Source organism: Theobroma umbraticum, unplaced genomic scaffold (genome assembly GCF_002168275.2).
Source record: "Theobroma umbraticum cultivar Fairchild unplaced genomic scaffold, ASM216827v3 scaffold_95.0, whole genome shotgun sequence".
In the NCBI taxonomy this organism is placed as follows: domain Eukaryota; kingdom Viridiplantae; phylum Streptophyta; class Magnoliopsida; order Malvales; family Malvaceae; genus Theobroma; species Theobroma umbraticum.
In genome coordinates this window covers 9,894,071-9,906,900 of record NW_018397257.1, presented here as the reverse complement: position 1 = coordinate 9,906,900, position 12,830 = coordinate 9,894,071, and the positions used below count along the sequence as shown (strand labels likewise).

The 12,830-nt window shown below is 37.2% G+C and overlaps 2 protein-coding genes across 4 annotated transcripts; one reads left to right on the top strand and one right to left on the bottom strand.

Moving 5' to 3' along the window:
* The first annotated feature begins 895 nt into the window (after nucleotides 1-895).
* Nucleotides 896-4,711, top strand: LOC110411964 (protein C-terminal S-isoprenylcysteine carboxyl O-methyltransferase). Of its 2 annotated transcripts, none has more exons than XM_021422342.2 (2): nucleotides 896-2,207; nucleotides 3,761-4,711. In XM_021422342.2, the coding sequence occupies exon 1, from the start codon at nucleotides 1,007-1,009 to the stop codon at nucleotides 2,195-2,197; it is 1,191 nt and encodes a 396-aa protein (XP_021278017.1). In that variant the 5' UTR covers nucleotides 896-1,006; the 3' UTR covers nucleotides 2,198-2,207; nucleotides 3,761-4,711. The 2 variants fall into 2 exon arrangements, with proteins under 2 accessions (XP_021278017.1, XP_021278018.1); XM_021422343.2 differs by having other exon boundaries at nucleotides 3,731-4,711.
* A 350-nt stretch (nucleotides 4,712-5,061) lies between these two features.
* On the bottom strand, nucleotides 5,062-10,642 carry CYP707A2 (cytochrome P450, family 707, subfamily A, polypeptide 2). Of its 2 annotated transcripts, XR_016350967.1 has the most exons (9): nucleotides 10,229-10,642; nucleotides 9,635-9,953; nucleotides 9,377-9,526; nucleotides 9,017-9,265; nucleotides 8,777-8,866; nucleotides 8,437-8,622; nucleotides 7,685-7,803; nucleotides 5,495-6,212; nucleotides 5,062-5,171 (listed from the first exon to the last, which is right to left on the bottom strand). XR_016350967.1 is itself a non-coding variant. In XM_021422341.2 (8 exons), the coding sequence occupies exons 1-8, from the start codon at nucleotides 10,510-10,512 to the stop codon at nucleotides 6,107-6,109; spliced, it is 1,503 nt and encodes a 500-aa protein (XP_021278016.1). In that variant the 5' UTR covers nucleotides 10,513-10,642; the 3' UTR covers nucleotides 5,250-6,106. The 2 variants fall into 2 exon arrangements, 1 of the variants encoding a protein (XP_021278016.1); XM_021422341.2 differs by lacking the exon at nucleotides 5,062-5,171 and having other exon boundaries at nucleotides 5,250-6,212.
* Between the last annotated feature and the right edge of the window lie 2,188 nt (nucleotides 10,643-12,830).

Sequence of the window (12,830 nt, the reverse complement as noted above, 5' to 3'; positions counted from 1 at the left end):
TACTAATTAACGGTGATTAAGAACTAATTTTATTTTATTAAAATGATAATGTGACAACCTTTAGAATTTTTGAGTAGAGATCACTTGTATTTTAAGAACTTATTTTCATGCAAATTTGAAGCACTTTTATATATAAAAATCTTTTTTTTATTTAGATAAGTATCCATATTTGTTAAATTAATGTATAGTGTTAATTACACTTAAAAAGAGAAAATAATGTTTAATTCTAATGATCAAATATTAGCAAAATTTTATTGGATAAATATTAAATATTTAATTAAAGTAAAATTCTCTTACTTTCTAACTTTTAACTATAATTCTAAACGGGTTTATTAATTTTCGAATTGGACAGTCGATTTCAAAAAAATATTTTTTACTAGATACATAAGTTCAGATTTTTCAACCATTAATATTTTAATTTGATGATGTGGTAATATTAAAAAGATAAATTTACTCTTTATTAGTTTTAAAAATTATTTTTATATAAATTATAATTTTTCATTTTAACTTTTTTTCTCTTGTAAAAAAATCTTTCTCTAGGGTGCTCTATGTCATAAAAATGGGAGAAACAAAAGTATTTTAGTTATTTCATATTTTCTGTTAATAGTGTTTACATATTTGAATCTTATTGTTCGTTTTGAAAATTTTTGAATTTGTATGAAATTATAATTAAAAGTTAAAGGGTAAGAGAATTTTATCCATTTAATTATCAATAATGCAAAATTATTTGATAAAAATTTGGGCCGTTGGTTTACCCAAGAAAACAAATTGGGCCATTGTGCCCAAAACATATTGGGCCATTGCAATGAGATGTGCCCATTTTCCTAAATTAGGAATTGGGCGGAGGATCCATCTTACCTGCTACTAATCTGCGAATTGCCAATGGGTGCAGAAGCTTAAACTAAACTTGTGCTTTCTCCATTTTATCTTTGAAGAAAAAGAAGAGAGATATGTTTTACCTTAGATTTCCATAAAAGTTTTGAAGCTTTCTTGTTCAAAACAATCCATGGAAACTGCCTCAGTGCTACTGCACTCAAGAACAATTCCATTCAGCTTCAATTCGAAAGGCAACCGAATGGTTTCTGGCAGGCATTTCAACAAACATTGTCAAAGCAATGGTTTTTTTTCTCACCAGAGCCTCAAACCCATCCAAAACCCTTCAAGTTTCAATCTTGCATCATACCCATCACCATCACCACTTCGGAAAACAAGAACCCATTTTTTGGTTCCTCTCAGATGCACATTTTCCAACACCACTAGCTCAGATTCTCAAAACCCTTTGTTAAAACCCTTCAGAAACCTCTCCTTTGATTCTCTCAAAACAAGTCTTTCTCAGTTGACCCCTATAAAGATTATCAAATGGGCTGGTATAGTTTCCATAGCAATTGCAGCTACTAAATGGACTGTGAATTTGGTCTTCAACCCTTTCTTTTGGATGTATTTTAGCTGGAGTTGGGTTTTCTGGCCATGGTTTGTAGCTGTGGCCCTTGCTTTTTATGGTTTATATTGTTTTCGAAAGCATTCAATTGGCGAAGCAAGCATTATAGAGCAACTCGCTATTGTTACTTCAGTGTTCACTTGGCTAACTCTAGTACCCCCTGCATGTTTCAATGGCTATCTCGAAGGTTGGCCCTTTGTCTTCTTCTTTGTATACCATTATTTCTTTTTCTTCAATGTTAGTGTAAGAAAAAGATTGTATGGAGATTATTATGCTCGTCCACATGATCCTAAGTGGGATGTGAACCCGCCCAAATGGTATCGCCTTGTGTTCTGTGTTGGAGTCATGGTTGGGCACTGGCTTGCTGCATTTGAAGGGCCAGAACTGCATCGAATTCCAGGTGGTTGGAGCAATGTTGTAGTTTGGATATTGGTTGTGGCAACTTTATTGATGCAATATAATTCAACATTGTATCTTGCAAAGTATTCAGAGAAGGTAGTGGTACCAACTGCTGTCGTTCAATTTGGGCCATACAGATGGGTTCGGCATCCAATATATGCATCTACAATGCTTTTGTTCGCAACTTATTGTGTTGCACTTAGAGCACCTCTGAGCTCACTATTTGTTGTAGCAGTTTGTTTAATGTATTATGAGAAGAAAGCAAAATTGGAGGAGGTTTTAATGGTTGAGACTTTTGGAGAGAGTTATTCTGAGTATGCCAGTAAAGTTAGGTACAAGTTCATACCATTTGTGTTCTAGCCACAAACAGGTATGCAGATAATGAAATTGTTTAGATACTATTTTATTTTTGGACTTTGGGAAGTGTTAGACTACTTGCTTTTACTGATATTTTTGTCATTGATTTTCATATCGGTTGAATCTCTGTTGTTCATTGAATTATATGCTCTTTTACTTAAGTCTTGGATAAATTGATTGGCCATATTGATTATGATCATTGCCTGCAAAAGCTCACTCACTTTCTCCCCAAGGCTACCAGCTCTCTGATTCATGTTCGTTCTGGACAAATCAAATTGTGTCATGACCTTAATAGCTTATTTCTTTTTAAAAGTGTCAATGAGCTCTAGTAGTCTTTGTAAGTTCATTATATGGAGTTAAGTTGTGCACAATGAAGTGATCTCTAGACCAATGCTTAAGAAGGAAGGCATTATCACATAGGTTTATCCTAAACAAGGATTTGGACTATCATGGGATCCTCTGGATGTAGGAATTGGATTCATGCCCATGCCCATGTCTGATTGGGCTTATTCATATTTGGATGAAGGAAGAGCGGAGAATGATCATTGGAGGATATCCAAACTTACTGTCCATTTATGCGTAGAACTAGAGGAGATAAATTTTACAGCTTTAAAATTACAGGACATGATGTACTTTCCCAACAAGTAAGTTATAATTTTAAAATTAGCACTGAAGTATTGACAGATAAGATCTACTTTCTCTCAGCTACCAGCCTACCATAATTTTGATTGTGAAGAAGAAATAATTTTGAACAACGAACACAATTGAAATAAAGATTCAGGCATAGATAAGTGGCAACTGGAAACACAAGAAAAGATAAAATAACAATGATGACACTCTGGTGAGGTAAGGTACCAATACGTTCTTTTTAGGTCATTCTTTTGGATCAACCTTTTGTGTAACTTTAAATTAATTGTGGCTATTACTGCTAATTCATATCTGTTTCTAATTTTCTCTCTGCTTCTTATGGCCGTAAAGATCTTAAAAGTAATCATAATGAGATATGAAATCAAACTGTAATAACCAACTATACACATGTAACACTGGTTTCCGGAATGATTAGATGTGTACTTTTAATGCCTGCATCTAGCATGTGGCTTTGTATCAGTGTTGGGTATTAGGGCACTAATAACAAAAATGGAAAACTACATTCTACAAGTCCTAGTTCAACTAATACAAACTCATTCCCACATATCATTAAATAAGATCACTATTTTACTATCCAGTTTATGAACATGAGGAAAAAGGTTTATTCTGACCGCAGTGGATTGAAATAACTTTAACCCCTGTATGTTTGACAATGGCCAATGATACTCCCTATTTATGTTTGTTGACTAGTTGGGAATAGGTTTACTCTTCTTGCCTTAGGAGAATATTGTTTTGATCATGTTGGAAGTCAAATAAGAGCTTTAATCTTAAACCATCTTTATCTTTTCATAGACATAACCATGTTAATCTATACAGGGTAAACAAAAATGGTGAAAACTATCATTTTGTAATCCTCCAAATGACCTAACAAAACCATTTTTGCATCAGAGTAAGATGTGGTTGCCTTTTGTCAAACAGAATCTACTAAAGGCACAGCATTGCAGTGTGAACCAACTTCGTTAGATCCCCCTCTATGTTAGTGACTGGTGACCAACCTTCCAATGATTGGTGAGGTCTACAGACTGACACGGTGGGACTGAATTTCCAGACAGAGATAAAGCTCAGGGCATGTGGAAGCCACCTAATACGAGCATGCTGGCCAACACATCAAGATGCAGAACACATCAGCTTATCCCTGTTTTGCACCACATATTTGCAAAGATACATTGGCAAAAACAAGCTCGGTTGCAATAATTTCTACTTTAAAGATATTCAGAGGTTCTTTCTTCTGCAAACAATCAAGCCAACTCACTTTCTTTTGTGTCCTTTCATGTTTTTTGCATTTCATCCACTTGAAGACAGCGGTAATTGGTCTTCTTTTGGCTTCTTATCTCTGTCAAATTTTCTAGGTAGGGATTCCCAGGTTCTCCTTCTTCTTGCTTGTTTTGTCTTTAATATCTTTTGAGAGTTCCTAAACAGCAGGCTGGCATGACTGATTCTTCCCATATTTTACATGTGATGCTTAAAAGTTAATTTTTTTGTTATCTGTAACATCTTTGTAACTAAAGTAATATGTCACCATGCATTACCCATTTTTTGAAATCGAGAGGGGCTTCCTGGATGTCATCAAGATTGTACTTGTCATTTTATGTTGTCAATTTCAAAATCTTAAATACATGCTTTAAATACATCCTTAGAGTGTACAGTTTGATTTCTTCTTGCTTTTTCTGTTGTAGCATCTTGTAAAATGTTTTTGTTGCAGTTCGCTTTCATTTGGATCTTAAAATTCATTCTCATGCATTTTCCACATTCTGATTTAAGTGTAAGAGCAAATTCTATGGGGATTGAGATATTGATGTGATTTTTAAACGTTCCTATATATAGATGTCATTTTAGGATACACAGGTTGACCACCATTCCAGTTATTGTAGGAAGAAGGGTTTGTTCCATATTCCTAGCCATATGCATATGCGAAGTTCCACATGATGAGTAACATTTGCCAAAAGTAGGGAAGGGCTCGAATGATGAACATTTTCGAGGGCACCCCTTTGCATTTGTCTTTTATTTCAAAGCTTTTAGAGGTAGTTCAAATTTCAAAATGTTGTTTGAGCCGAATACTCTGCTTATATAGTAGCCAAATCCACAGATGGATTAGTGTCAGTTCCATGTGTGGGGCTTGAAATGTGTTCCAATCTGCAATTGTTGCTTTATGTGAATTTCCGTTGTTTGAAGGACCTGTCCTCCAGTTGGGCTCAGCTAGTGAGCTGTCAGATCAGCTCATATCTGTTGCAATTGGCCTGATGGTGATGGACACCAATCCTGGTCCTCTTAAGTACTTTAAGAATCCTAACCTAGGTGGGGACCAGCTACAAATACTTTTTCATCATTCCTGTATTTGAGATGGAAACAAAAATGAATGCCGTGGACTAGCGATAGAGAGAAGGCTAACATATCCATGTTTGCAGGGGCAGATTAAACAAAGTTGAGGGATGAATCACTAGTTAGAAGTCAAGAGTAGGGCAGTCAAAACAGATGATATCGACCTCGAGAGATCGAGGATATCAGCTGCTGATTTATTTTCACATATTGATGGGACAATGTTGGGCGGTTTGGTTTTTACACTAGATACATAATACATAAACATGTTGCAGATGGAGAAATTTGTTAAAAGTCATGGTTAGTTCAATGTCTTGTAATGAAGGATCACGCAACCTGATAAGGAAGAATTGGACCATATTGAAGTACCATTTCAGCTTACAATTCTCCTCAGCACACATAAAAGGGTCGGATTGACAGGTGCAGTGACCCACGTAGACTGCACAAACTCGTGTTGAAACGCTGCCTGACGTGGGTTCTTGGCGTGCACTACCCACTCCTGACACGTGCTAGGCAGCCTGATTGTTGGGGGTAGCTTTCTATGGGCCAAAACCTTCCTGGGTAAAGGTTATCTCTGGGCTCTTTATGCACCAGGAAAAGAAAAGCAAGGGGAAAAAAATCTGGGAATCTGATAGCTACTTCCTCCACGTTAAAGACCACACAGATTTGATCCTCCAAAACAAACAAACATGCTTTCAAACGCACTATTGCAAATACATTTTTCTTCTTTTTTTTTTTTTTGCCTTTTGCTAATTCTTTTTGCTTTTATACACAACATTTACTTTTACCACGAACAACCCAGGACAAAAACCCAGCAATTACAAAAGATTCCCAAAGACAAAATTAGCAACTAAGAAGGAAGAAGAAAGGGAAAAAGAGGAAAGCTCAAGTGTAACTTGCTTTTGGCCCCAGGAACAAAGTTTCAATCTTCATTGAAGATCCTATTGTTCATGCCGCCTTTATTTTTCTGGGGGTGACCTTTACAGGTAAGCCCCGTATGGGCACTGGGAAAGGACCATATTGGATTCCATCCTTATCTCCCATAACTTGCCACCTGCAGCCAAACAATTGGACTGTTACAAGAGCAAAATTTTCAATGAAAATGGCCGCAAGATCTGTGTTTTTGTCAAAAGAAACGATATTGAAGCAAAACTTCTGACGATTGACACTTATCTATCCTGTGCAGCTTCACTGAAAAAAACTGATTCAATTCAAATTTTAGCTGATAATCATTTCGAAAACTATACACACGAGGTAAATGGACATGTCATGGATGCAACTTTGATTAGTCACTCACTTATCTGAAATTTTTGCAGTTTCAAAACCAAGTGACGAACAGCTGAGACATCAGTCTATAGATAATGTGGACCAGGTCAAAATGCTGTTAAAGTATTCTTAAAAGATGACAAACTAAGCAATGATGTGGCGTAAAACTTGCAGAGGAAAGCTGTGGCTTCAAATGAGTGACTGCACCCCTTCAGCAATATGATGCATCATCACATTCTGCCTCTGTGTTCCTACAGCTGGAAAACCTACATGTCTTATACCCATTTGATCGAGACTTCACAGCTGGCTAAATCCGTCAGCTTGCTAGGAGGAGAAAGGGGAGGGTCTGGGGGGTTGTGATTTGGTTGCATGGAAGGGTCAGGCGGTCAAGATCAGAACATAAAGAAATTCAAGAGGCCTGTTTTCATTCGTTGATCAGATTACAGATACGAGGAAGGAAGAACAGGATTCGCTGATTTTTGAATCCATGATGTGGACTGCAAATGTAATGTTGTTTTGGATGGCCGACAATATTTAAAACCTATGTCTCAAAGACATGGACGAGTCCATTCACCTTGCAAATAGTTCATGATTCAATTCAGGGTCGCACTCCTGTACACCAGATTGTCGACAAAGCAAACTTGCTTTGTCATTCTAGTTCCCAGTATCTGCATTAAACCCTCCTACAAATCTAAAACTGGCAGATGTTTTACGTATGAAAACAATGACACATAGACAGCTAAAATTGGATAATCACGATGTCTTTAAAAGGCTTTAAACAATTTTTTTCCTCAAAGGAGATATGGTTTTGTCTCTCATGCAAAGGGTCAGCAAATGTTGCGCATGGAAGCCACGTGTAAGGATAGATGCAATGCAGAATGCTACCACCCTCCCCCGAAAATACCCACCACCGACCCTTGATTCCAATCTGCGCCCCATGGTGAAAAAATTGAAGGAAATTAAAACCCTTATAATTATTCCCCAAAAGGGCAAAGCCAACTCGCCATGACTGGCATTGTAGGACCACTTCCACAGCCCAAGGAACACCTAGAGGACCACATTTCTGTACCCTAATTTTTAAGTCAACTACGAGCAGACAAAGGGACTCTTAAACGAAATCTTTTACACCAATCTACGTGGCTTTATTTTTACCTTACGTTTTCAAGAACAAAATAATTATACACGTTCTCGAGTTGGGGGATCATCTCAAATCATTTATACAAGGAGAGAGAGAGAGAGAGAGAGAGAAAGGGAATTAACCTGTAGCCGATGGTGAGATGGTGGAGGAGCACCAGCATCTCAAGCTTAGCCAGCTCACTGCCAGGACAAGAGTGAACTCCATTGCCAAACGGCATGAACGTGTTTGGTCTCGGTGGCACCTGCAATATCACAAAAAAAAAGAACAATATTTAGTAAAGTATAGTAATATTCCTTTCTCGTTTCTGCTAATTGAAATAAGGCCTAAGCTTTTAGCTGAAATCTTAGACAGCAGTTCCAAAGAAAGTTCAGACTCAAACTCCACTGTTACTACCCTACAAAATCAGCTCACGTGCTCTCTGATGCTTGAAAGATTTCATCAACAGATCGTTTGAGTAGAGGAAGATTCACAGAAAACAAATGAAAAGGACACCAGCATCAGATAAACCATTGATAACCTTATATTTCTGCCAAAACTGGATAGTGCATGACCCACTTCACGAATCTTGGTCAGGGTCTCCCAATATGTTACAGAATAGTATATGGAACTAGTAATATGACTCTTATGATTCGCCCACATCCAAAAGTCAAACAAATTGGTGACCAAATATAAATAAATCCTTTGCAAGTGTCAAGAGCTCTTTTTTATACATTTTTAATCAATTATTATTTAACTTTTTACTTTATATTTCTTCTTTTTTTATGGTAACCTTTTTATAAAGAAAAAAGAGTAATTACATATATAATAACCTACATCTGTGAGTCTATGTTAATGTATATTCACATGGTAAAGCTTTCACTGTCTGAGGCCTCACCTCGAATCTTGAAGGGTCAAATTTTTCCGGGTGAGGGAAGAAATCTGCGCAATGATGGATGCTTCTGAAGAGAGGCAGAACCTTCCAACCTTTGGGGATATAGTAGCCTTCAAACTCAACATCTTGCACTGCTTCTCTAAACGTGAATGATAGTATGCTTGCTGTTCTTAGTGTCTCTTGAATCACCTGAAAATCCACGTTAGTTTTTGATCTCTGAAATCTGCTGTGCGTTTTTTATTAGAAAAAAAAATGTTTACTCAATTTCGTAATAAATAAAAAAACACGTCTAGTCCTGTAAATGTTGATATATTAATAGTAAAAGAGAATGAAAGTAATGTACCCTGGTAGTCAATGGCATGTGCCTTGTATCATCCCACGTAAGCCTGCGATTTGCTTCAATTACTTCCTGCTGAATGCCTTCCTGTTCTCTCTGCAAGATATGATTGAGAATGAATAAATATAGGAAAGCAAACAAGATTTGATTATTTTTTTTAATTCTAATGATTGCCCGAAAAGCAAAGTGAAATGAAGGTAAAAGCTCATCAACCAAGATCATCAGAAGTAAGAGAAGAAAATTTACTGTGACAGCTTCTAGTAAATCTCTGTTGTCATGCAAATACTTTAAAACCCATGTTAGGACGCTTGCAGTGGTGTCATGAGCAGCAAAGATCACTCCAATCACGTTATCAGCAATCTGAGAATCACTCAGTTGATCGACCTTCTGGTTTTTGGACCCCAACAGAACTCCCAGCAATCCTCCGCCTTGTTGCTCATTTTTTCTTCTACCTTGTATCAGTCTTGTCAGGGTCTCGTTCAGAAGCTTCCGTGCCTTTCTCAAACAGACAAGATGAACTCATTAATGGGGATGAAGAGTCCAACATGAAAGACTCTCAGAGAAGCAGAATGAAACCTAATTGTGTGTGTATATATATGTATTTACCTTCATTGCTTTACGGAAAGGAGTTCCTGGAAGATCTAAAGGCATAGAATTGTAACCCTTCTCCAGGCATTGATACAGATGCTTGATTCCTTTAATTTCTGAGTCTTGTTTGTGGCCAAGGGCAGAAATCATTGCCACATCAAAAGCATACTAAAACATGCCAAAATAAAAACAAAAACTTTCTTTAAGATTCCTGATGATGTGCAGAGAGAGCAGTCATGGAGTAAAAGATAAAAATAGATGTAACAACCGACATACTCTCTTCATTTCTTGCAAAGTGTTAATAGTGGTATTCTCCCAAGTCGGTAGAAATTTCAAAACAATCTGCTCGATCTCTGAAACTGACCCTCTAATTGCAGAGGGTAAAAAAGAGGACTGGACCAACTTCTTCAGCCTTGAATGATAGGCACCTTGATGAAAGAATAGAGCCTCAGGTCCTATCATCTTCTCTTTGCTTGGTGGATAAGTTGGCTTAAAAAGATGAGCCTGTGTCACTAGAACAATCCTCGCTGCCTCAGGGCTTGAAATCATCACACAGGGGCATCCCAATATGTGAGTTTTGAATATATCTCCATACCTGTAACAAGTAAAAAAAATTAAGAATAATCAAATTGGATATATTGATAAAAGAAACGATATAGGCCCAAAAACACTACAGAGAAAAAAAAATAAAAACAAAATAATCAACAAGGAAATTGAAATTGTTTTTCGTATTTGTTTTCTTCATGCACTGAGAGAATTTTAGTTACAATTTCTATCATTAGCTTTGTCTCAACCTCTAGCCTTTTAGCACATGAGCTGGAGAGCTTATCATCAAACCAGCTGTTCCATCTTTTGTTGTTATATCTGTACCTTTTTTGCCGGTTGGCAAAGAAAGAGTTCGGATTCTCAGTGTAAATCTTGAGAGTCTCGCCAATATAAGGCCAACCCATGGAACCAGGTGGCAGACGTCTGTCCTTGGAGTGTCGCCATTGATGAATCGACAACAACAGCAGCACCACCACCAACAACAAGAGGAACAAAGAAAACAATAGAATTAGTGTACTCAGAAAGCGCACCGGACAATGACGGAAGGTTGTAAAGGTCGCAAGAAAAGTTTGGGGTGGTGAGGCTGGCAACGAGAAGAAAAGTTGCATGGTGACAGAAGAGTATAAGAGAGAATCAGAAAGAGAGAGAGAGGTGGCAGAGCCTAACTGGACTGTGAATAGGGTGGGTTACACTAGGGGGAGAGCTGGTGGGTTTTATATAGAGTTGAAGGGTGAGGGCGTGAGGGTGAGGGGGAGGGCTCATGCCTAGCTGGGGGCTTGCTTGACAGACGTCACCACAATTCTGGGAACACCTTGCTTTTAGCACTTTCACTTTTCTTTTGTTTTCTTTTTTCTTTTCTCAGGGATGTCCTACCTTATTCTGTGTTTTCCTGATTATGACCCCTCCACTATTTTCAGTTTATTCTTTGGTAACCTTACTTTCATGCATACTTCTTCACTTTCTTAAACCCAAATTCGACTTTATGGAAATAAAAATTAGGATAAGTAGATTTCCTTTTCAAGTAATTCTTTGTCCTAAACTTCATTATTTAGGTTAAAAAATACTTCTTTTTATAAAATTAATTTCAACATTTTCAACCACCGGACCATCACTATGAAATCGAACCAATTCCAACTTTTTAAATGAAGTGTCCAAAACAAATACGAAGTTAGCTCTAAACAGTTCGTTTAGTTAAAGGGTTAAAATAAAAAGTGATTATTTTAATTTATTGTAATGAAACTAAATCTTTTCCGACAAAATTTGATTTTGGAAGGAATTATCTAATCTTGTATTGCATAAAAGTTACACAAATCATGAAAATATTCATTTATCTATTTTCTATTAAGAAAATTTATTATTATAATTTAAAATATTAAAATAATAGTTTTACTTTTTTAAAAAATATTTAAAATAACTCCCTTACATAGGGCGTGGTGATTGAATACTTTGGAAGAGAAACCCAAACCCGAAACATCTAGCCCAACCCTATCATAACTGGCTAAGGGGTTCGGGTAAACCAGAGCAGCTGAGGCCAATTGCCGACCGGGATTGGGCCTCACACGTGTCATCATCCCCGCTCTGTACGTGCTGCCTGTAATCTCTCTCTCCAAGTCCGCACCTTTCTGCAAGACCACACTTGTTATATTTTCTCTCCTTCAATTTTGCTATTTTAGGCAAAAAGTAGATAGAAAAGAGAGAAAAGAAAATGGAAAACCGACTAAAACCCAGAGATATCCTGTTTTTTTCTCCCCCACTTTTCCTTTTTACCAAACTTTGCCAACGAAAGAAAGGTTACGGCTTTCAGTCTGTCTGGCACTAAAACTTTTCAATGAGTTGTGTGACACCATTCACATGATTGGCGGTGTTGGAAAAGGCTTCAGTTGCAACAAATGGGTGGCAGGCTCTCCCTGCTTTGGGAAATTTGGTGCTTCGCTTTTTATTGAAAATGGCTGATCTAACGATGTTTTTCAAGTGCCCTGAGACGCTTTCTCCCCACGATAAACTTCAATCTGTAAACGATCAAACATTTGTACGTGTTGGCATGGGAAGCATTGTTTCCCAGGCTGTCATCAATCATTGGATGAGTTTTGAGGCTTTTCTTTTAGTGGATTTCTCCGTAACAGTTTTCTCTTTTTCTATCACTTTGTAAAGTTTGGAGTATCACCATCTTCGGTCGACATTACAACAAAGGAGAACCGACTTGATATCAATTCCTCGTTTGATTTACCCCAATCCGACTTTCGTACCAATAATAAGATCGGTACCAACACTAAGGATCATTGTAGCAAGCAATATATAATTTTAAGAGCAAATTAAGATATTTTAGTAGATTTGTCACCCTTAAATGTCTTTTTGACAACTGTATAAGTTTTGATAATCCTATGTATTATAGCAATTTGTTATGGTGTAAAAGTGGAGTTAAAGGAGTGATTAATGGTATACCTCTTAATTTTTAATTTTTATTATTATATAAAATTTAATATATATAATAATATATACAATATAATTATCTTTGAATCATCTTTTATATAAAATTCCGAATTCCTCTTCATTTATAATCAATTTCACTGCCTCAAAGAACAATTTTAAACATGGCATAACTAAGCTATCAATAAAAAAAAAAAAAAAAAAAAAAAAAACCTAACAATCAAGAAATGAAAAGCACGTGAGGGTAAGGGACGGGGAGCGCAGACGAGCGTGGTACCTGTCCAACAACTTCACGTGCGTGCACCTGCCCTTGCTCAGCTTCCTCAGGCCAAGTGCCCCCTCTACCGCCACCTGAGCTCAATCCACCGAAAATTCGTAACGCCTTCTCTCCTTTCTGACTGCCCCTTCCACCACAGCCAGCATCCGCGAGTGTTACTCAACCCACCACGTGGCCCCTTCCGTACTGAGCCCTTTGTACTTCACACGTGCGCACGTATGA

Excerpts from the sequence above, each read along its gene's own strand:
- LOC110411964 (XM_021422342.2), top strand. The coding sequence starts at position 1,007 with ATGGAAACTGCCTCAGTGCTACTGCACTCAAGAACAATTCCATTCAGC.
- CYP707A2 (XM_021422341.2), bottom strand. The coding sequence starts at position 10,512 with ATGCAACTTTTCTTCTCGTTGCCAGCCTCACCACCCCAAACTTTTCTT. Across the intron at positions 9,266-9,376 it reads CTTTCCGTAAAGCAATGAAG|GCACGGAAGCTTCTGAACGA; the intron begins GTAAATACATAT and ends TGTTTGAGAAAG. Across the intron at positions 7,804-8,436 it reads TTGACCCTTCAAGATTCGAG|GTGCCACCGAGACCAAACAC; the intron begins GTGAGGCCTCAG and ends GTGATATTGCAG.